Below are 27965 nucleotides of genomic sequence, written 5' to 3' on the forward strand. Positions count from 1 at the left end.
TCTGTCAGTTCAAGGCCCCCTGCTCCTGCCCCATAGCTTCTGCCCCTTCCACCACCATCCTGCCTTCCAGCAGCACCCCACCTCCTCCGTGACTCAGTTTCCCCCGTTACGACCAAGTGCCCCCAGCACAGCCGCACGTCGTGGAAGAGCCCACACCCAACCTTCCTCACGTCCCCGCCTTGACTCAGGAGCATCTCCCTCACAGGGAAGGTCTGAAACCCGTTCCACCCCATCCCTATGGGAAGGGGGGGTCCCATCTCCCTTCGCGGTCACCAGCCACTTTGCAAAGGGGAACAGCGGAGCCGGCACGGCGGCAGGAGGGGAAGCCTCCCCTTCCCCCAGCCCCTCTGCCAGAGCCCCGGAGCCAAAGCTCCGAATAGATAAACCCACCCGCAAACTGCAGCCCCGACCCCTTTGCACCCACACGCGGGTGCCCGCAGCCGAGCCGCAAAATGGGAGTGCGGGGGACAGCGAGGGGAGAGCCGGGGCCAGGGGGAGCCGGGGAGGGCGCGACCAGGCGGGGGTCCCTGGGCCGGTGGCAAGTTTCTGCTGCTAAAGGTGCTGAGGAAGGGAAGGAGAAAGGAAAAAAAAAATAGAGTTGGAAGGCAGTAGGGAGGTGGAGGAAGGAAAAGGGGAGGAGGAAGAGGAGGAGGGAGAGCAGGGGGGAGTGGGAGGCTGGCGGGGAGGGATGCAGCCCAGCGCCAGGCGAGCTGGAAGGTGGGAAGCCGGCGGACCGGCGCCGGGGGAGGGTAGAGCGGCGGGAGCGGGGCGCTGAGCCCCCGGGCAGCCCCGCCGCGGCCGCCCCGCGCTCCTTTCCGCGAAGCCCGGCGGATTCCGCCCCCGACGGCAGAAGGAGCCCAGCAGGAGTGGGGAGCGCGGCCAACCATGCCCCGGCGAGCTGGGCGCAGTGGGAGCTAAGGATGGTGCCCAGCCTGAGTCCTGCCCTCCTCCTCCTGCTGCAGGTAAGATGCTTTTAAACCCTCTTCTCCCAGAAGGGCCCTTCTGCCTTCCTCCCCACCGCCTCTTCGCACCCTGCACCCCGCGCTTTCTCCGCAATGACTTTTCCGTTTCTTTGAAGGAAGGGAAAAGTAACAGAAACCGCTACACAAAGAGCCCTCGGGAGAATTCCTCCACGGGGAATTTGCCAGGCACGGGGGCCTGACAAAAGCTCGCAAATGCCCAAAAACTAGCGGGGAGGCGGCTGGAGTCAGTGAAAGGATCATTAAGGTGGGGGACTTGCAGCCAGGTCCTGCTGAGAGCAGCCCAGCTCTCCCAGCAGCTCCCCACCTCACACGTCCCAGTGAAACCAGCTACCACCAGTTTCCCTTAGGCTGCTGGGAGGGGGCGGCCTCTCTGGGGGTGGTGATGGATGAGGACAACACAAATGCAATGCCTAATTGTAGTCCCCTTACTTGATTTCCTAAAGAAACCTCTTCTTTTCCCCCCACCCACAAAGCAAAAGACTTTCCTCTCTAAATCACTCGCTGTGGAACTGTAGCCACTGCTAATTTTGCAGCTCTGCACAAAATGCAAATATTTTGTCAGAAGCAATATTCCTCCTCCCCGAGGGCTCATCAAGAAAGGAAATGTTCCCAGCCCAAAGCATGTTTAAATCCCAAACCCTGGGGAAATGAGTAGATGAAAAGGTTTCCAGTGCAATCTTGAACATTATTTGAACAAACCTATGTAGGCAGTTAAACAAAATGATCAGATTTTTGATTAAATCTCTGTGTCAAAGAGGGTTAAAAGAAAAAAAATTGCCTGGCTCTCTGCAAATTGCTGTCTCAGTGGCCCAGTTGTGACTGCAGAGCTAAAACGGCAGAAAAAGCGGAGGGTCAGCCCTCCCCGGTAGTACCGCTGCGGTTCATATCCCGCGGGCCGGCTTCCCACTGAGCATCGCTGGTGGTAAGAACAGGGAGCAGCATTTAGCTGCACCTTTGGGATAGGAAAGTTCTCACCTAAGCCATGAGAAGAACCGATACGCACCAGGAGACCTCCTTGCCAAGTTGGTGCTGCTTTTAAAAGCTCCTCTTCTGAGCAGCTGCCTCCTCCTACAACTGCACACCCCTAATCCTGTTTTACGGGAGCTCTTCCGCAGTTATATTCCCCGCTTCAGGTTTTGTTTGGTTCTGATGTAAGAAATGAAGGTGAGACAGGGCAGGATATTTCTCCCCCAGCCCAGGTCCTCCTTGACCAAATGTGGGGACACTGTTGGCAAAGCCACAGACCCGGTGCAATAGGGGATGGGGACAGCCAAGCAAGCATGACAGCGCCCGACGATAGCTACTGTGTGAGCAAAAAGTGGTCAGAAAAAAATGCCAAAGGTGCTGAGACACAGCCCCCATCCTCCACTAAACCCCTTTGGGCTCTGGGGTTTCCCTAGCCACCCCTAGGTGTTCCCCAAGGATGGTCTCCATGTGAAGACAGGGGTACAAATCCTCAAAAAGCTTCCAGAGTTTGAGAGCAAATCCACTCCTGCACTGCAAAACTTGCTGCAACAAGCTCTCTGGCACCCTGCAAATCATTTAAACAAACTAAACAAGTGGCTGAAAAGAAGCAGTTCACCTGCAGCTTTGTCAGGAACCGATGGCATTTCTGGGCTGACAAAACTATTTTGCAAAAACATTTTATGAAAAAAGAGTTTGATACTGGGGGCGGGGTGGTCTCCCCTCTCCCTTGATCAGCTCCAGCAGCAACAAGCCCAAAAACCAGCCTCCTCCACTTCGTTGCTCAAATCCTTGCGCAAGACGTGGAGCTGCAGTAGCAGGACACGCTGACCTGGGGATCTCTTGAGTCCTTGCTTTCCTTAAAAGCCAGAGTTGATTCAGTGTGTATGAAATCATCCCCGTGGTTTCGCATCTCCAGCAAAGAAGTGAATGGAAATGGCACAGCCTGCTCCCAGAATAGCTGCTCTTTCGCCATAGGATGAATATATAGAAATACGATAATAGCCTGCACAGCCGGCTCAACCCTGCCCTGCAATACAGCTCTGCTCACCAAAAATCCTGCACAGGGCTGGCCCAGAAGTTTGTCACGAGCTGAGGTCCGAGTCTGCAGCATTTAGAGAGGCACCATCTGTGATTTTATCTTGGAGAACAGTATTTGGACCCAAAGAAAAGCACAAACCAGCAGCATGGGGTTCCCTCAACAAACAGAGCCCAGGAGCTGTTGTCCAATGTTTGAGAGCTGTCAGTCACGAACGGGTGGCTCTTTCTGAAGATGGTATAACATACCCAGAGGCCCATCTGTTGTGGGGTTTTTTTTTCTCCTTTTTTCCCTAACTGTATTTTGAGCTAATAGAAGAGAACCTCCTTCTCTGCATGGTGTCCTGCTTTATCAATGAGTCACCCAGCCAGAAGCAATCGCCTCCATTCGGGCGGCAGAGGGCAAAGGGTGTTGGTCTTTTGCAGATCGTAGTTCCTTTTCCACCCTGAAATCCTGTATTATTAGCCCTGGAAAGGCAATGGCAGATGCAGCTTTGGTGTGGCCAAACTTCCCTCAGCTGTGAATGCAGATAAACTGGAGGAAAGTTATAGGTGAATTAAATGGTGGATGTTCAGCCCTAAAAAGGTGATGGGTGAAGGACAGGGCTTGGGGAAGCCGAGGTGTGGGGCTTGGGAGGCAGCTGGGGAAAACAAATCTCCAACCCAAAATGAAAATATCTGTGAATGCACACAGGTCCCACATGTACAATCTGCAGGAGCGTTTAATACAACCGCCTCAGAGAAACAGCCGTCCCCAGTGCTTGTGTCCATCACTCCAACTCTTCTGCAGCAGCCTTTGCTCTGGCAAATCCGGATGCTGTAGGAGCCGCTCTGATTCACCCAGTGTCCCCTTCCCCAGCTTCTTTGTGCCTTTAGCTTCCAATATCCAAATGCCATTATTCTTTTTTTCACCTGTCCCCAAAAATCCATGCCCCTTTTTGTAGATAAATGAAGTAAGAATTATTTATGGCGAGAAAGACCAGAGCTTAATCCAGGAAAACCTTTAATTGCTCATAAATCAGATTTTACTGGGCATTCATTTAGCCCTGATTGATATTCTTTTGTTAGGATCTGCATCCACCACACTCAGAGAGAGACTCCAAACAGAATAAATTCTCACACCAAAGCCTCTGTCTACACACAACAGGGGCTGGCACTCTAATATGGCTAAGTTCATAAATTCACAGATTTTAATGCCAGATGGAAGTGTTCTCACTGCCTGCTCTTCCACCCAAGTAACATCAGCCACAGAAAATCCCCCCGTGGTTCTTGCTTTGAGCCTCATTCTGTTGCCTGCGCTTTGCCTTGATGCCTTGACGCTTGCAGGGCTTCTGATGTGGCTTTGCACAAAAGCAAGTGAAGGAGCGACGGGGCGCTTGTCCGTAAAGCAGGGGTCTCGGAGCAGCCTTAAGCTCAGGGGCTGGCAAAGCAGGTCACTTGTCAGGCTAAGGCAGGGGGCTGTGGAGGGGGTCCTTCATGGGCCAGATGCTCCCTGGGGGTTTCATTCGTAGCTTGAACTGGGGATGGGGCATATCCAAGCGAGAGCCCTCAAGGTGGAGGTGGTAAGAAGCTCACCAGCTGCAGAAGACAGTGCCTGGAAGTCAGGGACAAGGGCAAAGGGATCCCCCCAGCAGAGTGAAGGCAGGGACAGGGAGGGCTGGGCAGCAGAGGCCGGAGGCACCCTGGCCACCTCCAAGCACGGTTGAGGGGGCAGCTCTTTGGGTCAGGCTTTTCAAGGCCACCTCCAGCCTATGGCTGCGGTGTTGGCAAGACGTGCCCTCCCTTCCCGCGCCGCTGATGTTGCTCTGCCATCCGAGGTTGGCATCCAGCTCTTTTAACATGCACTGTATTTAACACCCAAAGTCTGGCACCTTTTTCTGCAGGCTTGATCCCAGCCTAACACCCTGGGGAACCTCAGCGAAGGTCCAGGACAGAGACTGTGCTCAGCCCTTCCCCTGCCCCTGTGGCCCAAGAGGTCTTTCTTCTTCCACACCACATGTCGCAGGAGGCAGCAAGCCCAGCCGAGCTGGGGAGCAGCCCTGATGAGTGAGAAAGATCCCTACAGCAAGGACGACCCCAGGGTGGGTGGTGTTGAACCCCCTCCCGGGGAGGTCTCAGTGGCCATCACCATCCATCGGTCCCACTGACCTCTCCAGCTTTGTGCAAAGCCACTGGCTCGCAACGCTTCATCCTGCTCATCGCTCCGCGCTCCAGTTACAGGCTGGCCGGCAGTGGAAAACCCAAGCCCCGTCTTAGCTTGCTAACTAGGCTACGAGCCATCCATCTCGCTGCTCAGAGCTGTCAGCCCTTCCTGCCACGCAGATCCCATCTTGTTTGAGGCAGTAAGATACCAAGGGGGGACAAGCCTGTCTCTGGGGAGCACGGTGCGGGGGGTTGATGTTTGACTCGGGTGTGAATATACTAATTAATATCTGTGGATCGCTTTGGAGAGGGAAAGCACTGCCGGGGGACGTTAATTCCTAATTGTCATTAATTGAATTTTGCTGCTAGGTCAGTGGCAGGTCACAGAGACTGATGCTGTGCATGTGTGTGTGATTTTGCTGCTCACACCCGTGCCAGCAGCGAGACCCCCAGCCTCCTCGTGCTGAAGAGCCGACACTGTCTCAGCCCCCTGTGCCGCATCTCCTGACCCGGGGGCCTGGCACCCTGTGCCCCTCACGGGCACAGGGAATGGCTCCGAAAAACCTGGTGGCATTGCATCAGGACACGGCTAGTGGGTCCAGACAGGAGCAACCTGCCCCACACGGCGCAGCACAGCCTGAGCGACCTCAGGCGAGTGGTCCTCAGTGCCTCAGTTTCCCTTCTGGGACAGCCTTGACTTGGCGCGTGGTGGGACACCGACCGCAGCTGATGGTTGCTGTGCGTGGGATGCAGAAAACACTGGAGCAGCGTCAGGTTTTGGTGTCTGAGCCGCGCAGCGAGGGCTGGTGGGAGCCGGCTGACCCTGCTGCAGGGAACTTGAGGGCGAAAGGAAGGAGCTTGCTGCTCCGCCAGGTCCAAGGTTAACCCAGCGCCATCGGCGCCTGCTGTGATGCCTCCCTGTGTGTAAAGCAGAGACGTTAGCAGAGCCTGGAAGGGAGCTGGGCAGATGCTGAGGCAATGGCAATGGAGCCATTGGTGGCTCCTGATGGAGGAGAAGTTGCTGCCAGTGTGGGGACTCATGGGGCCCGTGCAGCTCCCGGCAGAACCATCGCTCCTGTGGGAGCAACTCCCCGGCTGACCTGCACCTCTGTGCAACTCGGCTGCTTCTAGAAAAGCAGATTGCTTTTCTTTCCCGTGCAGCTGAATGCTCAGCTGAAGCTCTCCGGGATTTTGGCAGTCTGAGAGAGGTCGCAGAGGTGTTCTGCACTGCAGAGCATGGTTTCTTGTGCCTGTGTCAAAGCAGGGCCGGGAGGGCAGAAGGACACGGCCCTTCTCTGGCCCGAGCACGACCCACCGCCGTTTCGGGGCTGTTGAGGAGAGCTGGGCTCTAGCCCGGCCAGGCTGGGACCCGCTGGGCGCCATGTGGCATCTGACGGCAGCGATGCTCTGGCAGGCGAAGCTCTTCAAGGACGGAGCTTTGACCTGTTCTCCTGCAAAGCCTGGGGAGGGGTTTAAGTAGCCCACAAAGGGCAAAACAGGTGAGAGCCCAACCATCAGGGTACTGGATCAGGATGCTTTTGGCTTGTGCAAATCCACCTTCAGCTGCCACCTTCCCCAGCTTATCCCCCTTGAGCTGGGGCTGATGGGAGTGGGACAAAACCTCTGCTTCTGTCAAGAGCATTGGTCACATTGCAGTGACACCAGACTCAGAGCCTAGTAAAAAAACTGCTAGGGTTTATTGTGCTTTGGGGAACCTTTTTTTCCTTCCTTTCTTCCTTCTGTAGCTGTTTCAGCTCATTTACAAAGCCTGCAAAGAGCCAGAGACTGCACTCCATCCATACCTCCTCTAGCTGTAGCTTGGTCCATGTTGCTGCTCAGTGCCAAGACCTCTCCCGGTGCCTGGAAGGAGAATGGGCACTGCCAGGCTGTGATTAGGAGAAACACATCCAATTAACACTTGAGAGCCTGTTCAGGTAGGCAAACCGTCCCTGCCTCTTTTGAGAGCAACCCTTTTGTCCCAGCTACCCGTGCGAAGAGCCACCGGGTCCAGCAGGCACCGGCTGCAGGCATCAACGCAGAGGGGACCCGACCCCGCTGCACCTCACTCACCCCGTGTCTGGAGTTTTGGGTGGTCTCAGCTTTCAACAAAGAGACCCAGGAGGTGCCTGGCTCCTGCAGGACCAGCACAATAGGAGCTCCATGCAGCGCCTGCGCGCGGGGCAGGGTTTTGCTGCCGGATCCCCTGTGCCATCTGGAGCAGTCATAACAAGGAAGTTATTCTCAGCTCCATTTATACGTCTGCCTGACATCCCTCTTGCTGTCAAAACCAGCTTCCCAAGGCAGTAAATAGTTGTTTGGAAAAGAGCAAGAGGGTGCTGAGCTTGTCTCCGTGTCTGAATAAATCCTGCTAATGCTTTGGTAAGGTGCAGGGGATTGCTGGGTGTGCCAGCAAGAGCAGCCAGTGTTTATATGGCTCAAGGGCAAGATGAGGACCATCTTCTCCCTACGCAGAGCAGTTCTGAAGGTAAATGGCACTCGGGAAGGGAGATCAGACACTAGGTGGGTGGGGAAGGTGGAGGTGGTTGTTCATCGCATTGGCTCAGCACAGGACGGCATCCGAGCCCACTGCCGCGGGGAGCGGGGAGCTTGCCTGCAAGTGGAGGGGGCTGCAGCCTCTCCTGCCTCCAGGCTCAGGTGCGAGTTTCCCAAGGGATCTGTACGTGCTTGTATTTCAGGGCACGGCTCTGCCGTTCAATCTGTCAGCAGTGAGCTTTCCTCCAAGGGGGTTGGTTAGTCCTCGCAGGGCGGGCTTGGGGTGACCGAAGTGGAGCTCAGCCTCATCCACCATTGGCATTTGTCCCCTGAGCAGAGGGGATCAGTCCATGTCACCGTGTCACCCGGCTCTGAGCCGGAGGAGAAAGTGGGCAGCTGCTCTGGTAGAAATCTATGTGTTTTGCAAAACAGCAGGGCCCCTCCTTCCCCCATCTGCCTCCCCGGTGAGCCTTGGGTCTCACAGCACCATCCCTCTGCTATCTTCCGCTTGCAATTGCCTTCCTCGGTTTTAGTTTCCCCAAACTCCCGAAAAGGCACAATAATTCAGTAGTAGCTTTTCCAAAATAGCTCCCCATTCAGACGGAGTCAATGGTTTTCACTCGCTGCAGAGCTGCCCGGGAGCTGCTCTGGAGAAGGGATGGGATAGATGCTGCTCTGTGCTTCCCCGTGCAAGGGGAATGTCAGTGTTTGCAGACAAGCCTTTCTCCTGACAAAAGGCTTTAGCCAGACCCGTTGACTGTGGATCGGATCTCCTTAAGGACGTGTATTAACATCTTCCCACTGACAGCTTACAAGGCTGTGATTTTAATAAGGTATTGAAAATCTGAGTGTGGTGTCAGGCTCATCGTGTTTCCCCTGTCTGCTCTCAGGATGCAAAGATGCTAAAACTAAAAGTGTTGATTAAATTGCTAAATAGCAGAAGCTCCGCGACCCGGCAGGGGCTGTATGGGCCTGCAGTATGGTTTGCTGAGGGGGATATTTGGGGCAGGAGAGGATCGGTGGGTGGGAAACAGAGCAGAGAGCATCAGTCCCACAGCCACAGGCTGGATACGCCCAGCTCCTCTGGGCTGGGAAACCTATTCTGCAGACGGGTACGTGTCCATCGTGCAGCTTTGGGGGGTGGCATCCACCAAGGCATGGACGAGCTCAGATCTGACCCACTGGCTGCTGTGTCCAAGGAGGGACTGGGGGCTGGGGAAGCAGCATATTGCACATATAACCCTGCCTGTGGTCTGCTCTCTCCCCGTGCAGACGTGCCTCCTCTGGGGTAGTCCCGTTGCAGCCTCCATCCAGGAGCAGTACTGCGAGAACCTGCCGCCTGTCACCAACCACACGGGTGAGTGTCCTGCGTCCCAGCCCACCCTAGCCATGCCCAGGGGACCCCAGTGGCAGGGCTGGCTGGAAGCGGGGGGGGGTGTCTCTGGGCTGATCTGCAGCTGCCTGGCTCCTTTTTGGGGGCAGGTGGGATGTGCTGAGGCTGCGTTGCAGCCCCATGCTGGCTGCGCAGCGCTCTCTTTGCAGGCTGACTGTTGAGGCAGGTAGAAGATGCAGAGCTCAGGAGAGCTAAAAAAAAGAAAATAGATGTCTGTTGGGCTGGGCTTGAGGGGCAGGTGGGCAAAGAGACATCTGCCCGGCCCCTGCTCCCGCACTGCCCATTCTCTGCCATGCCCAGGGACACCAGGACCTTTGTCCCCTATGTCCACTCTCCTCTGCCATTCCCCTGCCCAGGGGTGACAACTGGAGGTTGTGACTTTCTGCAGAGACCACGTCAGCAGTGCAGTGTGGCCACCATGCGCTCAGGGCTTGGCCACCCTCTGCCCACCAGCGCTCCTAGATGTGTGCCATTGAGTGCTTTGGGAGGCCACCAGCCACAAGAAGCCTCCAGGCACATGGCCAGGGCTGGCTCATGGTGACACCAGCAAGGTCATGGGCAGCTCACTCCTACTCAACACCCATACATAGGTTTGCATCCAACCTCTTCAGGTCCAAGATGTGTTTGTGCCAAAACTGGCTTTTAGCCTATATTCAAGACGTGCCTTGGATGTCAGCTCAGCAGTGACAGGTCTGGTTCAGCATCAGGTTTTGGGGGAGGTAAGGTGGCTGAGGGAGAGGAGACGGAGCGCACAGGGATAAGGAGAAAAGGGATGCTGCAGAGTTCATTTTCCCATGACTAAGTGAAGACCAGAGCAGGCATGAAGCAATTGCCTGGCTTGCCCCAGTCCCTGCTGCTCAGAGCAGCTCTCTCCATCAGGGTGACGGATGGCCATGGAGGGCCGGCGCTGATGGATGGCTGCTCGCCACCCGGCTCCCATTAACAGCAGCATTAAAAACTCCTTTTTAAAAAATTACAGCTTGGCACTGGCTGATTCAGTGCCTGGCCAAGCCCAGGCCACCACAACCCTGCAAGGAGCATCCCCAGAGCATCCCCGGCCCAAGAAATGGAGGCAGAAAGCCAAGGGAGAGCAAGGCTGCCAGTGGAAATGGAAATGCCTGTGTGTGTCTGGCCTGGGCACGGTGCAGACAAGGAACCTGGTCATCATTCATGTGCTTTGCTCCCAGAAGGTTTCATCACTCTGCTCGGCAAGGTGATTGTCCTTGGCCATGTTAGGCTGTGATAAATGGGATTTGTTTTCTTCTTACTCACTTCCCCTGGTACAACATACGTCCAGCCCCAGGGGCTCTGACCCACAGAAGCACCCCAAGCACCACGGGCCCTCTTGCGATGCAGGGACCAGCTGGTGGCACAACCCAGGGCATCAGGCAGGTCCCAGAGCCTCCTCATGCCCAGCCCGTGGCTTTGCCACCCACTGCTGGAACCCCCTGAGCCCAGGGGAGAGGGCTGAGAGCGGGCAGAACTTCTTGCCATGGTTTTGCCGGTGGATATGCCCTGCAACCGCCACCACTCCCAAGCAGTGGGTGCTGCTTTCGGCAAGGATTGGGCTTTGCTCAGTTCGGATTTATTGGCATGAGTCCAAGCAGGACTTAGTGCACCTCAGTGCCCACCACCTGGGGCAGGGGAGCACAACACGTCAGGCTTCAGATTTGCCAAATCTCCAGTGCCTCCACGCATCCGACCTGTCATCCTTGAGGAACTCATTAATTTGGGATGGGGCTGGCGCATGTGGGAGATGCTTCCAGCTCGAGGAGGGGGCTTAGAAAAAGAGGTGGAGATGAAACTAATTGTCTTACATCTGCTGCTTGGTAAGTGGAGCTCAGCGCCAGCCCTTATCCTTGGGGTCCATTTAAGCCCTGCCTGATTCAGGCAGCGGTTCCTAGGGAGGGTTATTTACAAAACTGGAAACTTTGTTTTGAGGCTATTTAACATGGAGAGTTGTTAGGATGACGCTAATGAGAATTGCAGCGAGGCCGTGAGACTAAATTTGTTAATGTCTGCATAACCCTTGGGAAATGGCACATGCCGATGACACGAGCGCAGCGGTCCTCCAGCGCGCGGCTCGGCAGGGCGTCAGCTGGATGCGCGGAGGAGCCCTGCCTCGTGCCCGTGTGCAGCATCCCTCCTCCGAAAAATAGCCCAGCGTGGGCTCTCCTCCTCTCTCAGGTCACCAGTCCCTTCATTATTTAATATCACCCTTTTTAATGAGGATGCATGGCCAGACAGGGATATCACCAGGGTGCCAGCGCTCTCCAAGGTTCATGCACTGAGCTGGAAAGGTCCACAGCAGTGTGGTGGAGACAGAGCCAGGGTGACGCTCAGCAGGCTCATGGGGTGCAGCCTTTGCAAGCAAACCCTCATCCCGGGAAGCGGAGCAGCCGAGCCCCACAGAGCTCCCTTGTCCTGCCCTCTTACCAGCATTGATTTACCCGTCTTCCTCTAAGCACGCTGTCCCCAGCGCAGGGCGATGTCCCTTGGCGAATGCACAGGCGTGGTGGTCCAAGCTGATATTTTAGGTGTGCATCAAAAATCCCTCTTGGTGAGCCCCTGACTCTGGGCAGCACTGGGACACGCGGACATCCACGCACAATTGGCCATTCCATCAGAAAGGCTGCTTTCCTCAGTAGCACTGAATATTTTCTCCTCCAGGCAGAAACCGTATCAGGCTGGACTTGAGGTCAACATGGTGCATTAGGAAAGTTGGGTCAGCTGCACCCCCAAGCATCTGGAAGCCAAGAAATTCGCAGAGTAGGCTTGAGAAGGAACGCAGCGAGGATCAGCATCCCTTGTCCAGGGGGATAGGTGCCCGTCCCAGGGGTTCCCAGCCTACAGATTGCCTCAGACCGCAAATTTGTCCTCCTGATGATTTCAGCTCCCCGGGGTCTGTGCGCAGCTGCTTCTCGCCTCGCCCTGCCACGGAGCCGGGAGAGAGGGACAAGGTCACTTCACCCATCGGGGCAAAGCATCTCCCTGCAGCTGCAGGACCGCTTCCCATCGTGGCCCTTCCCTGGGGCAGCAAGGGGGAACCTGAGAGATGGGAAAGCCTCTTCCTAATTAATAGATGAGGCTTTTCTAAAGCAGCCCAGCAGAAAGCACTCAAGCGGAGCGAGCTCAGAGTGCGCAGGAGGTTGTTTTGCTGTTCATAGCGTTCAAGCTTGGATCAGCCCAAGGACTTGGCACCCAACTGCTAATAGCCCGGACTGGTCCTGGCTGCACGATTCACTCTCTTTAAGCTGTTTAAATTGTTATCCTCAACCCCGTGTGTGTGCCCAGGAGAGAGAGGGGAGCACAGCTGATTCCTTCCCAGGAAAGAAATGTTTCCCGCCACTGCAGTTCACCTAAAGCAAGGGAAAATGACACCAAAGCTAGGCAGAACTGAATAGAAACGTCTCTTTTTTTTTTAACTGGTGATTTTTTCAAGGAGGGCAAGGAAGCGTAGCTTTGCATTTAGATAAAGCAAAGCAAGTTGGTCCAGATATAGCAAAAGCCTGTGGCTGAGAAGTGCAGGAGAGCAGCGAGCAATGAAAGCATTTCCTTTGTGGGCACTTTATCAGACAGGTTTGGAAACACGTTTCACAGCAGGTGACAATTTGACCAAGAGACTTTCCTCCCGCTCCAGCTCAGCTCCCCAAACCGCTGACGCTGCTCCAGCAGTGCCTTCTCGTGCCGCTGCTGTTTCATTCACTCACTGAACTCCCCTGGGGAGAGCCTGGAATTTAAATTCATAAAGGTCAAATTAACAACATCAGCGCCTCTTTTCCCTTCAGCCTCCTTGGCATCTCTCCCACCAAGGCAGAAATACTCATAAAGGAGCTGAGCAGGGGCTAAAGAGGCATCAGTGAGTCCTGGCAAGGACTTAGCACCGAGGCAGAGCAGTGACACTGGGGCAGGTTTGGGAAACAAAAAACGTGAACTCACCTACATGGGAAATCATAGTGTTTTAAGTGTATACTGGTATTGATAAAGCCAATCTGCTCCACCATCTAGCAAATAGGGATGTCAATAGGAACTTGCTTATATTCATAGATTTTATTGTAGTGGAGGAGGGAAGAAGGTGATGAGGTTTTCTGGTAGGAAACAGTGTCCTGACACATCTCGGCGTGAGTGGCAGCTACAGCAGTTAAACTGTGCTTTGGAATGGATGCAGTAAAATCGTTGCCAGCTACTCTGTTCAGTTGTAGCCAAACTAGAAGTCTTTGCTAGGAAACCTCTGCCAGCAAGGGATTAGGCTGCTTTGCTCACCCACCAGCAAAGCCCAGCCAATACCAGGGGATAAACCACTTGCTGCTACCCTTGGTAAGAACACAACTCCAAGTACTCTACAGATCATATCAGGAGAACAAGACATGCCCCAAACCCAACCCACGACACTATATATTCAATAAATATATATGCTCCGCAGAAAATGTACATGGATCAGTCTTCAGTGACGACATTGAGCAGATGCATCAAATACCAATGGCAGCAGCTAGGTTTGATGCCTATTTATTCTTCTCCAGAATAGCAGCAAAGACCCAAGGGGACAGTGAATGATGGTGAATAGCAACAAGCCAAAAATTCATTACAAAGACACTTTGCTATCATAACGCTTAATTAGCCTGTGTAATTATTTTACATTGACGATCATGGAACTTGAATGCTTGGGAGGATTGCTGGGGATTTTTTAAGGACTGGACTCTTACAAAGATAAATAGAAACACCTAATGCCACCGAAAGCAGTGCTGGAGGTAGGGTGTGAGTAAAGATCTAAGTATTTTGAGACAACCACAGTTGCTGCCAGCCGTATTGAGTACCCAACCCTGACTCAGAGGGAAGGCAAGCACCTCCACCACCCCAGTTTCAACGGTGTGTTAACATAAATTGTCCCGCAGTGCCATTTGCCTCAATGTCTCAAGGTGTTACTCAAGCATTTAGCACCTGAGTGGCTCTACAACTGGGATCGAGCCATCCTTCCTTTGGACATCAGCTCCTTGAAATAAGAGCATCCTCCCAGAGGCCCTTGCTTTGGGGCAATAAATTATGAAATGGCTCCTGTGTGATGGAGCTGCCTGGGAGGGATGGACGACCTTTTGCGCGCTGGCTGCAGTGAGCATATTTTGATTAGATGTGGAGATGAAACCCTGATTACCAAATGCAAATGCTCCAGCAGGGGCACCCTTAAGGAGCCAGAGGCTTCAGCCCGCTGAAGAGGTGGAAGCAGCAATGCAGTCACCAAGGACATCAGGGAAGGACAGAGATAACTGCGGTTGAGTAGGAGCTCAGGACGGGTAGAGAGATGAGCTAACAAACACCTTTAAGCTGTTTCTCAGCCTCCTGAGACACCTTAAACAAATAACCCCATCACTCCCAACCACTGGAACGAGCCTGTGATTCACATTTCCATCGTCTCTCCTGGCCCCTTTGCATGGCATAAGCGGAGAGAGGCTTCACCCTTCCAGCAGCCGTAGCGTCGCCGGGGGCACAGCAGCGAGCCAGGATGAAGCTCTGGTGCATCGCTTTGCCCAGTGCGAGTTGAGGACATGTTTACCAGCACAGTTACATGGGCACAACCTTTGCTTTAGACCTCTTCACACCATCCTAGCAATGGCTTGATGGTACAATAACATTTCAGACCTCCTGGCATCAGCTCAAGAGCGCTGTGGCCACACATCTGGTGGTGCTGGCCCAGGATAAACATGCGCCATCCTCTTTGCTCAAAATCATTTGGCAGATTAGCTGGGACTGGAGAGTTTTACCCTGCCAGGCTTCACGTGGCTGTACGGCTTTAGCTTGGAGCCACCTCGGGGGCCTCTGTGAGTGGTGGAAGCAGGCTGAAGAAGGATCTTTTATATAAACAGGAGGGATATTGCTGTAGTTATCCTGAGACTGTTATTGTGATATAGTTGTCTCAATGTAAGTCCCTGGATAGGCACTTTTTTTCTTCAGAATAAAGAAAATGCTTTCTATTGCTTCAAAGCAGCACAACCCAAAGGAAATAGGGTGAGAAGGGATTTGAGTGACTTCCCCCGTGCCACATTCCCCGTCTCAAAGCAGAACCAGCTCCTTCCTACCCCAAATGCCGTGCTTCTGCGTGGGAGGGAGCCAAATCAGGGGGATTGGGTGCAGGTAGGAAATTAATTGACCTTTCTTGCTGTAAAGCTGCAAAGACCAAAACAGCCTGTGCAGCCAATGGTGCTGAGAAAGCTGGAGCAGATGTCTGCAGAACCTGGCAGAATAATCCCCCTGCAAATATGGATGGGCTGCAAAGCAGATATGAAAGCATTTAGCGCTGATACATGTAATTTCCATGCTAAACAGTGCTCTAAATGCTGAGAGCTGCATGCCACTGGGGAGCAGCTGGAGCAGACGGTCGTGCTGGGCAAACGGGACGTCGCAGCCCTCACGGCACTCTTTGCCTTCGCTGTTTTACTTAACCCTTCCCCAGCAGGAGATTTTTTTTTTCTTCCCTATATGCTGGGGAGAGCAGAAAGAGCTGCATCTGCTTTCTGCAGCTTTTCTTCACCAAGCATTTCTCAGTGTGAGCCCAGGAGAAATATCGTGGCCACCCACTAGATTAAGAACTGGTGGGACAGACCTCAGAAAGCTGCCTGCAGTGGTGTGGGAGTGAAGTCCCAGGAGCCTCCTACAGCCTGGCTGAGCCTGACCTCTGCTCTCCTGACTGCAGCCCCCAAGTCCGAATGTCACCCCACCCCAGAACCCCGACCCACGGGATGAGGAGGGGGCTGAGCTCCTGGTGATGCTGCTCCTCCTTCACCCCGCATCCCTGCCGTGGAGGGAGCGCACGACCCATCCACTCGGTTTGTCGTCTGGTAGGTGCCCATAGCGCTTTAATGGGAGTGCCAAGTAACATTAAATCAAGTCCCTTGGAGAAATGTGGAGATCTTAAATCCAGACTTGAGCAGATGCACAACAGAACGATGCCGCCTTTGTTTCACCTCATCATTTCCATGAGTCTGTCTTGGTTTTTGTTATTAATGGCATTGCCGTGGTTGTGTTTTACTGACGGAGAGTGCCGCTCTCTGGCTCTGCTGACTTTTAATTACTTAATCTTCCTGTTTGTCCCCCGTGAGCAGCCTCCATCTGCGCCCCAGCACAGTCCCTGGGATGCAGGAGAGAAACTGAGGCATGAGGGGATGGGGAGAAGATGGAGTTTGTGCTCAGCCCCACCGGTCACGGGGAGGGTTTTCGACAACTGCATGAGCTGCTCTGGGCATTAGCGCTGTGCAAGCCCCGTTTTTCTGTGCTGGGTTACTCCAAGTGAAGCTTTTCCTATTCCAGATATTCAAGCAGCTTCTCACCTGGGTGGAGTCCCAGGTGGCTAACAGGGAGAGCACTTGCAATTTAACTTTGTTCTTAGTTGAAGCAATTGCCAGTTGTCTTTTCTCTACCTGGTTGAATATTATCATAAAATTTTAAACAGGGACTTCATTTTCTGTGACCTTCTATTTCTCTGTCAAATTTGGGTCAAAACAGCTAAGGAGCTCAACAAATGCTAATAGATGCAGATAAGCACAGATACACACACTACACGTGATTAAATGCACCTTGTTTCCTAAGAAATACAGGCTTAAAACAGTTAACTTAAAGTGAAGGTTGCCGCAGTAACCATACGCATTAGCAAAGCTAAAAGCAAAGGTCATCGTTAAAATTAATTTCTCACTACAAGCTATGGAAGGCAGCAGGTAATGCTCACCACACCCTGATGCTTCCCCAGCTCACATGCTTGGAAGTTGTTTTCCCTTGCAAAGATGTTTGAAGAAGTCCTTCCTTTTCTTTGCACTGAAAAATGTGCTCTGAGAACGTCCCAAGAAACCAAGGAGCCATTTTTTCAGATAATCAATGAAAACAAATATTCCCCAAGGAAAACCTTCATCATATTAATAACACAGTATTTTGCTTTTTTTGTTCAGTCTGTTGCCAGCTCTAGCCACAGGCCGTTTCGGGAAAGGCATTCAAACAACAACCGCCGAGTCCAGGTGGAGAGGAAACGCTGTGTTCTCGTATGGGGGTGTTTTGTCCTAGGAAATGGCAAAGCCTGGCTCTGCGCCGGCAGCACACACACATCTCTGGTACCCAGGAGTGGTTTGCACTGAACTCTGCCCCTTCCAGGGTCTGCTGCCCATCCGTCTGCTGCCTGTCAAGGGTTGTATTATATGGATGCTATAGCCATTGTGCTTCCTACCGCACTTTGAGACGTAGCTAGGACATATTTAGCTACAGTACATGTTGTTCTAAATATACACAAATTATACATAAAAAAGCCTGCAATCTGGCCTACCTAATGCCTACGTTAGCACACTTGTGTAGCTGGGAAAAGCACACAAGTCCTGCTTGAAATCTGAAATAGCAGCAGCAGAGTTGGAGTTTTCTTCCCAGGAAAGGCTGGAAGAGACCAACGGGAATGGGGAGGAAGGAGATTGTGCAGCCAGGAGGTGGGAGAAGGTTGGAGGCGCTCTGAGGAGCGTCCCACCAGCACCAGGCTGGAGTCACCTCTGGCAAAGAGAAAATCTGGCTTATTGCTGGCTGCCAAAGTCATGACTGAAGGAAGGAGGAGGGCTGGAAGACCAGAGCCAGGGAACCCCAAGCTGACTTGGGAAGCCAGGTCAGAAAACCAGACTTCTGCCAGAACTGGGCTTAACCCAGGTGCTCAGACAGGATCAGAACAATAGTTACGGCCAGGACGGATCAACCAGCCCCTGGGGAGTCTTGGCACAGACACCATTTGGTGTCTGCCATGAGGCTTTTCTGGGGGCTGAGCTTGCAGCAACCCATCACCTCAGCCAGGACTGCAGCCCCAGCTCTCTGGGCAAACCTCGACCCTTCAACAGCCTGGAGGTGGCCCACGGTAGCCCACAGACCTCCACTAACCCTCTACCCTTTTTCCCCACAGGTCTCCAGTGCAACGCCTCGGTCGACCTGATCGGCACGTGTTGGCCCCGCAGTGCTGTGGGACAGCTGGTAGCTCGTCCCTGCCCCGAATATTTCTACGGCGTGCGGTACAACACCACGAGTAAGATGAGTAGCACTGGTGGGCACATGGTGGATGAGGGATGGGGCAGCCCAGAGAGCCATGTGCATCAGGGGCTGCGGGGGCACGAGTGGCAACATAGCTCGTTGTGGGGGGCTCTGTGGGATCCGTCAAACAAAACAGCAAAAAGCCCTCGTATCCCAAATTTCAGGGAGGATAGTTTCACGGCAGCAGCTTTATAAGCAGGTCCTCCGGGACGTGTCCCCGTGAAGGAGGAGAAGGCTGTTGTCCCCATCTTGGGGACAGGGGAAGAGGAGTGAGCCTGCCCTGCTGTTGGAGGTGGCACAGAGGTCTGCAACCCCCAGCTGAGCCAGGACGGGGGGACCCTGTGGCTCATCCCCTCCCGGCACGAGTGACTGCGTTGTCACTGCCAGCGATGTGCTGGGAGCAGGGGATGAAGCAAAGGCATGTGAAAAGTGCCGAAAGCCATTCCTAGCACATGGTTGAATTTCTGACCACCCAGGTGCTGCTTCTGATGAAAGAAACATCTTGCTTCCCGCAGAAAACATCAATTTTTCCACCCCACACGTTTTTGCAGCAGTGGAAGATCACATGCATACGGCTCCTGCTTTGTGGTGCCTCTCATGCTGTCGTGGGAGTCTCTTTGCATTGATCCATACTCATGCCGGCCCAAGAGCCCTTTCCGCCCCGTCCCATCCCATCGTGCTGAGGATGCTCGCAGTCTCTCCTGTTAAGAGGAGAGCCCAGCATGGCCCCAGTGCTAGCGTCGCCCCGCTGCTGACACGAATCAGGGACTGCTCCGGGGCTGTTTAGCCTTGCTGCTCGCCAGCCTTGCTGGGAGGTGACAAAAGCTCCTAACGCAGGGAGAGAAGGGAAAGCTTCACGCTGCCGTTGCGGGAGGATGGCACGTGATTGCTCGAGCAAACGGTGCGGAGGAGCGGAAAAGGAGACTCGAACTCGTGCTGCTCCCGCCGCATCTCAGTGGTGCGGGGCCCGTGCTGAGGGGCAGAGCTGGTGCAGACCCGAAGCCCTTGAGCAGGTCTGAAATATTCCAAGGATTTTGGTTCTGCAATTACAACCACGGCAGCATCTGAGCTGGCTTCAACGCAAAAGGCGCCACTGGCTTGATGCCAGTGACCCCTTGCATTGGTGTCATCAGGTCACGTCTTCGTGCCTGTCCCCACGCAGCGTTAACCCTTCAACGTGCACCCTCTCTTTCAGATAATGGTTACAGGGAGTGCCTCACTAACGGGAGCTGGGCGGCGCGGGTCAACTATTCCCAGTGCCAGGAGATCCTCAGCGAAGAGGTAGGACCTGCGGCCAGGCTCCTGGCAGGAGGGTGAGGGATGGACAATGGAGTTTGGAAGGGCAACAGCACCCAGGTCAGGAACGGCCTGAGGGAGCTGTGGGCTGGCCATGCAGCAGCAGCCCAGCGATAAGCTTGCATGCGGCACATATGACCCCCTTCTTGATTTCCATTTTCCGTCCCTGCCAAAAACAAAGCCACACCTGTTTCCTTCCCTGTTAAAAATCCAAGAGGATTTGCAGCCTGAGGTCTCCCGGCCCCAGGGTGCAGATCAGGATGCCCTCCAGCCCCATTGCCCTCCTCCAGCTCTCTCCTGACACAAGCACGCAGTCAAATCCCATTCCTCCCCACAGGCAATGAAGTAAAGGAGGTGTTTAGGAAGATCAAAGGGATAAAAAAAAAATGGGGACCAAGAATTACAAGCCCCTGAGTAGGTCAAGCCACCCCTCAGAGCAGAGAAGAGGAGATATAGGCTGTTCATTTGCAGTTGATACCACCTCTGGTATTTAAGATGCTGGTATCTCTTGCCAGGAATGGTTTTCTCACTCAGTTAATTGCTAATTCACAGGTTGGATGAGTGCCTAACAGCAGGAGCAATCAATTAATTTATCACTCACACCTTCCTGAGATCCCCTGCTCCCTCTGCCCAAATTCATCCCAGCTTCTCAGCTGCCCCCAGGGCAACAGGGAATGAACCGAGACATCACATGTCATGTCGCCAGCGATCTTGGCTGAATTACAGCAGGATTTCCCCAGACGAGGGGCTGGGGATGTCCCAGTGCTGAGCGGGGGGATGAGAAACGTGAGTTGTCCTGGCACGGGTAGGATGTGGAACGCTCAAGCCCTTTGCAGAGCCAGGCTGGTGCCTCTCCTGTCCACGTCAGCCCCATCCACGTCCCCCTCCAGCCCCATCTCCACTGTCCTGCACCAGGTGGGCGCTGGTTGCTTTCTGAAAAAGGGCCCAAAATTTGCGGTGCGGCTCTCGGAGGTGACGTGGTGGAGGAGGCAGGTTTGTGGTGGTACCCAGGGCTGCTGCTGACTCCCTCCCCATCTCCCCCCGCCAGAAGAAGAGCAAGCTGCACTACCATGTCGCCGTCATCATCAACTACTTGGGGCACTGTGTCTCGCTGGGGGCGCTCCTCGTGGCCTTCGTCCTCTTCATGCGCTTGCGGTGAGTGACCCAAACTGCTGCCCTGTTCCTCCTGGGGGCATGAGCCCAGAGAGGTCACCCCACGGCCCTCAGGCTGGGGACGGACCCAGCCCCTGTGTTTTGCCATATCCTCCCCCATGGCCATTGCTCTCCAGTCTAGAGGGATCATGCCTATCTCAGGGTTATTTTCCTCCTGCTTCTTTTTTAAAGCACTCGGTTATTGAGGTAGAGGGTTCTCCTTGGTGCCTTCCACCTCCTGGCCTTGGTCCTGCCCACCTCACCCTGGGCATGGCCCCAGCAGCTCACCCTTGGGGTCCCAACAAAGACATTCAGCTCCACAAGCAGCCCTGTCCCCCAGCCCACACGTGGCTGGCCCCCAGCCACCCACCACGCTCTGATGGTCCCTTGTCTCCACCTCTCCAGGAGCATCCGATGCCTGAGGAACATCATCCACTGGAACCTGATCACAGCCTTCATCCTCCGCAACGCCACGTGGTTTGTGGTGCAGCTCACAATGAACCCAGAGGTGCATGAGAGCAACGTGGTAGGTGCAGCTCTGCTGGGCAGCCAGTCTAAGTCTGGCCCTGAGCGCAGGGGGTGTGTGGGGAGCTTGAGGATCCTAAAGATGAGGCTACGAAAGCAGCTTGAGGGGCTAATTAGGGCTGCTTGGTGCTTGGAGGACAACCCAGGCTTATGAGAAACATGGGTTGCATTGCTCTGCTGGGGTCTGTGTTGCCCTGTGCACCAGTTTCACCACTGTAACACAGAGCTCTGCTCTTCACCCTCCATGTCTCCTCCTAACCCCCTTGGCAGCTCTGGTGCCGCTTGGTCACTGCCGCCTACAATTACTTCCACGTCACCAACTTTTTCTGGATGTTCGGTGAGGGCTGCTACCTGCACACGGCCATCGTGCTCACCTACTCCACGGACAAGCTCCGCAAGTGGATGTTCATCTGCATCGGCTGGTGTAAGTACCAGGTTTCCCCTTCACCCACCGGGTTACCTAGGGTTTTAGTAATGGGTGATGCCCACCTCCGTCCTCTGCTCCAGCTCTTCTTGCACCCAGATAGCTGCAAAAAGGCTGTCAGGAGCAGGAGGATGGGGTTTGCATGGCCGTATCCTCTCACCCAGTGGTTTGCCCTGTGTAAGAAAATCCCTGTTACAGCATAATTTTGTGGCAACCTTGCACCCCTGAGACTCATCTGTGTGTTCATCTGCAGGTATCCCCTTCCCCATCATCGTCGCCTGGGCCATCGGGAAGCTGTACTACGACAACGAGAAGTGAGCCTGATTGCTCTCATTCCCCCTTCTCCTTTCTGTCCTCATTCCCTGGAGATCAGTTGTGCCGGGGGCTGTGGCAGGCATGGATCCTGTCTGGAAGGGCTGACGTGAGGCAGGATACATGTAAATGGTGGGAGGAAAAAAAAATAATATTCTTCCATTCTTTCTTTTATCCCACCTTTAGGGTCTCTGCCGCACAAGCCCTGCCTGCAGCCGCCTGCCGCTGCATTTTTCTCTTCAAAGAGCAAATGAGAGTTTTAAGGGGGGAAAAGGCGAGATTAAGCCAGAGCTCCTACAATGTGTTTGCTAAATGGAGCTGGGATTTAATCTACCAGCAGAGGTATAAACTACCACCACCTGAGCCATTTTCACGGAGGCTTGCTAATGGAGGACTTAGCAGGCACCTGAGAGTTCATCGTGCAGACGGTGAAGTTCAAAGGAGTCCGTTTAGAAGAATGGCAGCTTGTCTTGTTTTTCGGTGCTAGTTTTGCCCCCTGACTTCAGCAGCCCCGTGCTATACGTGCAGACACAGCACTGGCTTAACAAAACCCAACAAGGTTCTCCCAGGACAGGGATATACCTGCATGAGCTCCTGCAGGGTCTGCTGGGGGGAGAGCCAAGCTGGACTTGTAAGGTTGTCTCTGCTTGTCCTACGATATCCAGTTCCCACATCCATACCGGGCCCATAAACACCCCCACAAGCCCCCGTGCCCCTCCATATACCGGGTTCTTGGGGAAGCTATTCCATAGTGGCTACAGCAGCTTAAGCTGTGCTGCTTTCATCCTATGGACAGTGACTTACAGAGATTGTGCAAGGACCAGAGTAAATCCAGGTCACTCTCACTGCAGGCTTGTCCCTGACGCTGCTTGTCCTTGCCTTGCAGGTGCTGGTTTGGGAAGCGAGCGGGAGTTTATACCGACTATATTTACCAGGGCCCCATGATCCTGGTGCTTCTGGTAAGAGCAAAGCGACCTTGCTTGCTAAATATAGGGTCCTTCCTGTCTGCGTGCGGGATAAGGCTGGTCCTGAACAGGGTCTCACCCCCTCCTCCAGCATCTCCCCGCAATGCTGGCCCGCAGCAGCGGTGCCGCTCGCCCTGCAAGCCCGGCTCCCCTCACCCAAACTGCACCTTGAGAAACGCAGGCACCTAACCCACAGTGAGAAATAGCGTGTGTGGATCCTGCTGACTTGGGCTGGGCTAGAAAGGGAGCCTGGAGACCTCGCTCTGATAGGGATGCTGCCATTGGCAGACTCCCACATGCATCAGTAAGTCCCTCCATCCCTGTCCTGGCACTATTTGGGTGCGGGTGGGGGCTTTGCCAAGCATTTGCAGCAGCCTGGGGACCTCAGCTCCGTTCCCTGATCCACATCGCTTTGCTCCTGGCCCTTGGCTGCAGCGATGCTTGACCCAGGGGTCATATGGAGCATGATTTGCTGAGGTTTTGCCCTTTGGAAAGGGACAAAGAAGAGCCTGCTGGCAAGTCACAAGCAGCAGTGCCGGGGGCCCAGCCTGTGTTTGACGGGGGGATGCCACGCACAAGGTCCCACAGCTTTTCCTCCCTCCTTTGCTCAACACTGGGAAAACCCAAGGGAGTATTAATCACTGGCACCAACCAGCCTCGCTGAATAATTGAGCCTGCTTCTCATTTCCCAGCCCATCAGGTAGCCAGGCCACTTCTAATTTGTGTCAATTGTACTCAGCTCCCAGGGCCACCTTCCTGTGCCCTTGTTAGCGGCTCAGCCAAGCAGCTCCTTGCTGTGATGGCAGCCACTCTCCCAAAATCCCTTTGGCCGCCTTATATTCCTCCTTCCCCTCCAACTTTTTCACCTTCAGCTCTTTCTCTAACACTTGCCCTTCCTCGCTCATGTCCTGGTGTCCCCTGCTGCCCCACTCCCGTGAAAAAACTCGTAAATCTTATTGCTGAAGTGCTTTAAGAACGATCAATGCAGGCGTCCAGTTCCAGTGCATGGAAGGCAATAGATCAGGTTCAAGAGGAAACATTCCCATTTCCCCTGGCACGGCCCGTTGCATCTGCTGAGGAAATGGGAGGAAACGTTGTGGGAGCAGACACTAACCAGGTGCCCTCTTCCTTCCAGATCAACTTCATCTTTCTGTTCAACATCGTCCGAATCCTCATGACAAAGCTCCGAGCTTCCACCACGTCGGAGACGATCCAGTACAGGTAAGAGAGTGAGCGACCCTGCAGAAAGCAGACCTAGAAACTGCGTTAGCATGGTTAGGGAGGAACAGCCCCATCAGCTAAGTATCAAGGGGATGGGAGCATGGAGAGATATCTAGGAACACCTCAAATGCTTTTTTGGAGACGTGTGGCTATTGCACCTGGGGTTGTTCAAAAATCATGGCCAGGAAGAACTTTGTGTTGGAGAATGTGGACAGCTGGACCTGCCTTTGTCAGGAGCCGTTGGGAGCTGAGTTTCTTTGCAAAAGCCTTTTCTGGCAGGACCTGGTCAGCCCGCTGGGCTCAGAGCTGCAAATCCTGGCATGGAGGTGAGAATTAAATCGCCGCTTGACAGCAAAGCAAAGGGCGAGGAAGGAGTAACGAATCGATGCCGCCCCAGACACCTCCTCATGAAGCTGCAAGGAGAAGGCAGCTTTCAGCAGCACATGGCAGGCAGATTTAACCCTTCCCTGCTGCGGAATATTTTGCAGACAACTTGGGAGGTGCACGGTCAGAGCAGTTCTACGAAGCACCTAGAACAGGAGAAGACATTTTTGTCTTCATCGGTGCTTCTTTCTGGATCATTTTCTGGGTGGAAATCAGGGAGTCTCACTGTGTGCTGGGTCAAGAGAAGCAGGTTTGAGGTGGAGAGTGGCTTTTTCAGTTGAGAATGGAAAAACTCAGATGTTATCAGTGGCAAACGCCAGCTTTCCTCATCACAGAGTATTGAGCTGGGATGAATGATTCAGCTTGAGGTGAGCAAAGATGAAGGTTATCGAAATAGGCTGGTTGGCCTCAGTCAGCAATTTTGGGAGACTTTTGCTTTTCCAGTATTTTCCTAATTTTGACAGGAAAGGTTTTTTACTTTTGGGCAGAAAAGCATTTTCATTTCCCAGAAACATTTTGTGGGACAGGAAAACTTGGAGAGTTTGGTGGGTTATAAACTGTGCAGTCCTCCTTAAACCAGGGAAGGGACAGCCCTGGAGGGCTCCTGCTCCCCTTAGACAATGGCTTTTGGTAAAAAGCTGGTGGATCCCCCGCTACCATGGCTGCTCCCTGGGGAAGCTACACCGGTGCCTGTGCTGTGCCATGGTTTGCCAGCCTGTGGATGCTCGTGTCCTCAGTTATTTCCAGCTCCTCTGTGCCATCTGCCAGTTTGTCAGTGGCTGTGGCTCTCCCGCAGGTCAGCGATGCAGCCCAGGTCCCATCCGTGCCCAGCCCAGACCTGCCAGGGCTGACTTTTCCTGTGTTCAGCTAATGTTGGAATCTGTCCATTAACAGGATCTTTTAGCAAAAAGTGTTGACTTGGCATTGTTCTTGTCCCCTTATCCAAACGAATGAGATGCCAAGCCCTGGTCTTTCCTGCACTCTGCTGGATCAGCACTATTACTTTTCACAAACCACACTTGTAATCTCATTAAGGAAAGATATCAAATTAATTAGCTGAGATAAGTTTTTCATAAACCCATGTCGAAGGGTGTGAATTACTTCACCCTCCTTAATTCCTTTTTAATCAAGCCCTAGATCAGCCAAGCAATCATTTCACGCCAGCTCAAGGTTAGGCCTCCACCATCCACTGCCCTTTTCTGGATGGAGAAACCACAGACGGTGCCCGGTGCTCAAACCAGCCCTGCCACTCGGGGATCGCGTTGGAAAACAGCCCAACTCTGCTCCATCCTGCCCCGGTCACTGGCTTGTCCAGACCCAGCCAGACCAGTCCCTGCCACTCTGGTGCTGGGAGTGAGCTGGGGAGTCTCCCCATGCCCAAGGCTGCACTGCAGCAGCTCAGGTCCATGTTTTCTCCCCAGAAAAGCAGTCAAGGCCACGCTGGTGCTGCTGCCCTTGCTGGGAATCACCTACATGCTGTTCTTTGTCAACCCAGGGGAGGATGAGATCTCCAGGATCGTCTTCATCTACTTCAACTCATTTCTGGAGTCCTTCCAGGTATAGTCCTCGGCACTACCTTCCATCCCAATCCCGGTCCAAGGGATGGGGAGGAGCCCGTCCTGTGGCTGATGCCTTGCCCCACTCCTGCCCCCTCCTGAAAACAGATGTGCCCCAAATCCCAGGGTTGCTCCTGAGCCTGGGAATGGCTGCTGGCCGTAGCTCCATGGTAACTCTGCTGCTTGTCTCCTTCCAGGGCTTCTTTGTCTCCGTCTTCTACTGTTTCTTGAACAGTGAGGTGAGCACTGTGGAGTAGGGCTACTTGTTGGGGGTCTACACCCATCCTTGCAAGCAGACGCAGGCTCAGCCCAAGGCTCTGCCTCTGCACGGGGCTCTGAGGGTGCAGCACCCAGTGCCATGCCAGTGAGCGCGTTACCTCCAGCTCCAGGCAGATCTGCAGCCACAGGCTGTGCCCGGGTGGGAATGGCTGTGGTTGGTCTCCTCCTTTGGAGGAGGAAAATCCACCCCCGAGAACAGATGCTCTGGAGGTGCATGGGTATGATCTGGTGCAGCAGAAGGGCGCAGGGTCCCCCCACCCCTGGGAAATGCTTCCCCAGGGTGATCCCGGTACACTCGTGGGTACCCAGCACGGGGTACCACCGGGGGGCACCTCCGAGGCGCTGACCCAAAACACAGACACAGAAAACAAAGGAGGTGAGAGTAAAGGCTGATCCTGGGACCAATTATTTGGGCTGCTCTTTCCTCTGTCTCCTCCCAAATGCTCTTGCGCCTTTGCTGGCTCAGAAGAGTTTGCCCCAGACAAGCTTGCTTCATTACCAAATTGTAAATAATTGATGGAGGAGGAAAAGGGAGAGAGCAGGGCCAGCTGGTGAACCAGGAGCATAACACACCCTGCAGTTCGTGGTCCTTCATCTCTCGATCCCAGCCACCCACACCATCTCCGTCGCCTGCGTCCGGTGCCCATCTCTCACGCCATCCCACGCCGCAGTCCATGAAAAGGCATTTCTTCACTATTTACCTGCCACACAAAGCACTTGGGCTGTTGTAGGGCAGAATTAATGTCAAAGAAATGCCACTAGCATGAACCAGACATGCCATAAAATCTCCTCGACTGTTGCTCGTCCCCCTCCCAGCCCCTTGCAGCGTCCGAAGCAGCGTGTGAGGTGCCGGCTCTCCTGCGGGGCCCCCGCTCACATTTATTTCTCCCTCTTGTTCCTGTTTTGCGCTCAGAGGCATCACGAGCTGGGTTCATCTCTTCTCACAGCTGCAAGAGCTGCATTTCACCAGCATTGCACCAAACAAGACTGGGTGCCCTGGGAGGTGACAGGGGCTCCCAGGACCCTCTCTGCCCCCAGGGAGCCGAGCAGGGTTCCATTAAGCATTTTGGTTGAAATACTGAGGATGGCTGGTGCCTCTGAACAACTTTGGACAGCTGCGTGGTGGCTAAATGTCCCCTTCTCTGTCTCACACCCCCAGGTCCGATCCGCTGTACGGAAGCGGTGGCACCGGTGGCAGGACAAGCACTCCATCCGCGCCCGCGTGGCTCGGGCCATGTCCATCCCCACCTCCCCGACCCGCGTCAGCTTCCACAGCATCAAGCAATCCACGGCCGTCTGAGCCAGGAGTGAGCTGCTGTACGGGACAGAGGAGCCAGGGTCCCCACCGCGTGGGACCCTTGACGTGGCACAGCACAGGAGCAGAGTCCTGCCTGCACCCACCAGTCTCACAGAGGACACACAAACTCGCTACAGCAATGGGAAACCCTACAGAAGCTCCTGTCCTGCTTGCTGGAGCAGACCTGTAGGACAGGACAGCTGAGATGCTGCTTTGTCGTCTCCCTGGCAGTGGTGTGACCTGCTGGGGTAGTAGAAGGAGCCTGGAGAGGTTGCAGCAGCTCCCTGCGTGCCTCCATCCTGGGCACAGTGCCCCATGTCCCACCGCTGCCGCTCTCAAGTTTGTCACTGCTCTGAGGTGACAGGACACCGGGACATTGTTGGGACAGCTTATGGGGCTACTCCCTTGGGAAGCTGGGTCAGCCTTCCGGCGGGCGCGTGCTGGGATGCTGCTTGGGGGGCCCAAAGGCCGCCGGGCTGAGGGGGTGGGTGGAGAGCCCTGGGCTG

At 54.3% G+C, this 27965-nt stretch overlaps 1 protein-coding gene across 1 annotated transcript; it reads left to right on the forward strand.

Annotated features, from left to right (window-relative positions):
• On the forward strand, positions 1–27462 carry CRHR1 (corticotropin releasing hormone receptor 1; the record flags this gene model as incomplete). Its single annotated transcript, XM_082010767.1, has 13 exons — positions 1–962; positions 8892–8976; positions 17924–18043; positions 19244–19329; positions 20393–20499; positions 20902–21022; positions 21292–21445; positions 21699–21759; positions 22644–22716; positions 23858–23943; positions 25749–25884; positions 26081–26122; positions 27322–27462. Exons 1-13 carry the CDS (start codon positions 921–923, stop codon positions 27460–27462), a joined length of 1254 nt encoding a protein of 417 aa, XP_081866893.1. The 5' UTR covers positions 1–920.
• Between the last annotated feature and the right edge of the window lie 503 nt (positions 27463–27965).

Source organism: Phaethon aethereus (genome assembly GCF_964289735.1).
Source record: "Phaethon aethereus genome assembly, chromosome: 25".
NCBI lineage: Eukaryota > Metazoa > Chordata > Aves > Phaethontiformes > Phaethontidae > Phaethon > Phaethon aethereus.